General features: G+C 43.0%; 1 protein-coding gene across 1 annotated transcript; it reads right to left on the bottom strand.

The window, feature by feature from the left end:
- Positions 1-779: 779 nt before the first annotated feature.
- Positions 780-1970, bottom strand: LOC116180124 (glycine-rich cell wall structural protein 1.8-like). The gene is made up of 3 exons (XM_031499975.1): positions 1583-1970; positions 1471-1529; positions 780-1414 (listed from the first exon to the last, which is right to left on the bottom strand). The coding sequence occupies exons 1-3, from the start codon at positions 1598-1600 to the stop codon at positions 895-897; spliced, it is 597 nt and encodes a 198-aa protein (XP_031355835.1). The 5' UTR covers positions 1601-1970; the 3' UTR covers positions 780-894.
- Between the last annotated feature and the right edge of the window lie 1472 nt (positions 1971-3442).

The raw sequence follows: 3442 nt of genomic DNA, 5'->3' as shown, positions 1-3442 counted from the left end.
AACACCCGCACACTACCGAATTTTTGTTAGAACTGACTAGATTAGCAGATGTTATTTGGGGCACGACATAGTCTAAGGGAAGTGACCTACCACCTCATCACACATATAACATTTATTTTTTTGTTATTGTGCCATTTATCCCGGAGATGCACCGCTTCTCTGCAGTAAAAGCACCGCCTCTCCCTGGGTGCATCTTCTTTTCTGGATCTGTGGTCCTCTTCCTGAATTTCCTACCACATCTTGCACCTAGGTATTTCTAACCCCCCCCCCCCTCAATCTGCAGGGTGCTATTTCCACCCAAATACGTATGTAACGTATGCTCTTCTTTGGCGAGGATATTGACTTCGTTGATTTGACGGCTCTCCAAATTCTCCATGATATGTGTTTGTACCTTCGCGGCCATTTCTTGTTAAAGCAAACAATTTGACCTTGTTATTCTATTCTTTTGTAGTCGTGAAGCAGCCTTAAGGGTTTTAACGAAGTATTAAGGTCCGCAACCCTCCCTTGGTTGCCTGTAGGTTGTTTATTCTGCTAGCAAATTCCGGGTGCCAACTCTTCGTTCTATCCTCTTGCTCGGTGCCCATGATAACGATCTCGCTGTCGCACCACGGCCCACTTCATGAGAACAACTATCAATATCTTTTCCTCTGTGCGGGCTTCATCAATGAAAGCTTAAATTTCTACTGCGGCATGCAGGCTGCGACCCTGCACTAATTAGTTCGGAGAAAGAAGCAATTTCATTTTGCAAAATATTTTTGTTTAAAAAGAAACACTCATCTGGGACTATGTTTTATTTAAAAAAAAGGACAGTAATAAATAACTTTTAAAATCAACAAAAATGTACAAAATTATACTGTTAGACTAGTAAACGTTTGAGGTGTGAGTGATTTCTTGTTAGTCGTATCCATGGTGTTCATCACCTCCACCACCGATAGCCTGGACTCCTTCTGATCCATAACCTCCTTCATATCCGCCGCCGTAGTCACCTCCTGACGAAATGGCAGCATGACCACCCCCCAATCCGCCTTCAAATCCTCCTCCATATCCGCCCCCTAATTCTGCACCTCCGCCATGACCACCGATATCTCCTCCACCATGACTGGCTAATAGCGCGGGGCCATGTCCTCCGCCAATACCCCCATCAGAAGCTCCACCAGCCCATCCACCGCCAAACCCTCCTCCGAAACCGCCTCCGAAGCCACCCCCAATGCCATGACCGAAACCTCCTCCGCCGATTCCCTGGGTAAAAACGTGCCCCTCATCGATTCCGCCACTGAAACCGATCACCTTAAACGATTCACCACCTCCGCCGCCACCTCCGTGTCCTCCTCCTCCGACGTGCTTCACAATCGTATGCGTATGATGGATCGTTTTTACTTTGTACGGCACGTGAATGATCACCTTCTTGTGTTCACTGCAAGTAATCCACATTACAACACATGCGAAAACCCTCACGATCACAATAGTTACCCTCCACCTCCTCCGGCGACGCACATATGGACGACCGCCATTAAACCCAAGGAAGTTAACTAAAAAAAGTCACGCGTGATTATCCAAAAAAACTGATCACCAAAAAACTTACCGCGAGACTATTGATCATTGTACAGACGAAAAAACTCACTTAATCCCAAAACTGGCGCACACCTCTCTCCGAAGTCAGTGCGAGATTTAGTTCTCTTATTGACTCGCCACCGTATTTATATCTTCCGATTTTATTTTAAAATGAAAGGAAAAGACTCTTTGAAAGTAAATGAAAAACGCAGCAGAGCATTTACCCCGATCTCCTTTCCTTGTCGGGCCCATAACGTGCGTTAAAAAAGGAGGGGTCGCGCGGCTCGTCCATTAATTAACAACAGGCACAATAACTTTCATCTTGCTCTAAAATTATGTCCACTCACCTGAATTTCGGCCGACCACTTTCCATTTTACCTATCGAAGAAAGTCCCATTTTACACTTTGAGGATCGCGACGTTTCGAACATTGGCAGTGTCCGATTGGATTTCGATCGGCCGGTGTTTCGATCGAGGTGAAGACGATCGCAAAAATCTAATTAAATTAATTAAATTAATTAAATTAATTCACTCGGATTAGAGATTGGAATTCGGTGTAAACAAAGATCGTACGCGAGGAAGTTGTTTTTCCTCATCAAAGCTTCGCGCAAGAAGTTTTTGGTTACGTCCTTCAAGTTCAACGTGCTCGTTGCGTAACCACTTTCAGTAATTTATTTCTTCTTCGGTTTCTTCGGCTAAACGTTTTGCGGGACAGGTTAGTCTTTTTTTACGTTTGCCCACAGCGAACGTTCCCCGCATTTCTAGTTTTTTTTTTCGGTCCACACCTTGGTCTCATTTTCACTTCCTACCAAAACGGTCACTTTTCGCAAATTTGCAGGGCGATGGTGCTAGTGGCGATACTTTCAGTTTCGTTTCAGTTTTCGGAGCAAACTGTGGAATCTGGTAAGTATAACGTGTAAATCTGAAATTTGTATGTCAATGCTCTTCTCACAGCTTTTGGTATTGTTTTGGGTGCCTCAGGAGAGTACGTACCTAATCCTTAAAACTTTCAAACCATTTTGAATGAAACTTAACATTTGATACGAAATTTACATTAAATTTAGGCTTGAATCGCATTTTTTTTTGGGGTGGAGTAATCTAAAAAGGACAATTCAGGAGTGGTCTCATAAATACGAAGATACTTACGGGGAAAGGATTCAAAAAGGTGCATAAAATTTGTTAAACTTAATATTAAATTAAGATTGCCTCACAGAAAAACTTTCACCTTTCTGATAATGTTTGTTATTTATTATTACAACTGCTCCAAAGTTGCTGCTAACACCAAAACTTTTTGCAAATTTAGGAAGTAGTAAATCCAGTTATCCCCAAGTTTCCTTTGGGCAACAACCTTCCCCGTTGTGACCGTGTTACTTTCTCTTAACCAAGTGGAATTCCAGTTATTCATATAATTATAATATGATCAAACCCCATTTCATTTTATTAATGTTGTGTTTATATGTTTGTCACCCTGACTAACTATTTTATTATTCCTAACACCCCCTACAGTTCCATTAGATCCAACTAACCCCTGAACTAACCTCTGGAAAACCTAACACTCTCCCATCATACATGTTGTCCTCCTTCAGGTTCCTTTTCCACAGCCTCCCTCCAAACCCGACGAATTACTCCATTGAGTTTCACACTATCCCACAAATTTTGCCAGCGCCAATAAGTATCCAACTTGATAACGAACGTGCGGTTCCAGCTTGTCCTGGCAACGTCATTTAGTCTTTGCCTCTCCACAAAGTGTGCATGTGGCTTTTCCGCTGCGCCAATGGCATTTAAGCGGTATATTGCCTAGGCTCTGATGTCCATGAACTTGGCAGGCCTACTACAGCAGACCATGGTTCTGCTTACTCATATCGTTAGTGTTCCGTTAGTGCACGTTAGTG

The sequence above is a fragment of the Photinus pyralis genome, unplaced genomic scaffold, assembly GCF_008802855.1.
Source record: "Photinus pyralis isolate 1611_PpyrPB1 unplaced genomic scaffold, Ppyr1.3 Ppyr1.4_LG9, whole genome shotgun sequence".
NCBI lineage: Eukaryota > Metazoa > Arthropoda > Insecta > Coleoptera > Lampyridae > Photinus > Photinus pyralis.
The sequence above is the reverse complement of the archived record's forward strand: the minus strand, read 5'-3'. Positions and strand labels throughout refer to the sequence as shown.

What these genes read in the sequence shown, in the direction of transcription:
- LOC116180124 (XM_031499975.1), bottom strand. An exon ending in GTCGCCGGAGGAGGTGGAGG is followed by an intron (nt 1,415 to 1,470) that starts GTAACTATTGTG and finishes GATTACTTGCAG; the next exon opens with TGAACACAAGAAGGTGATCA.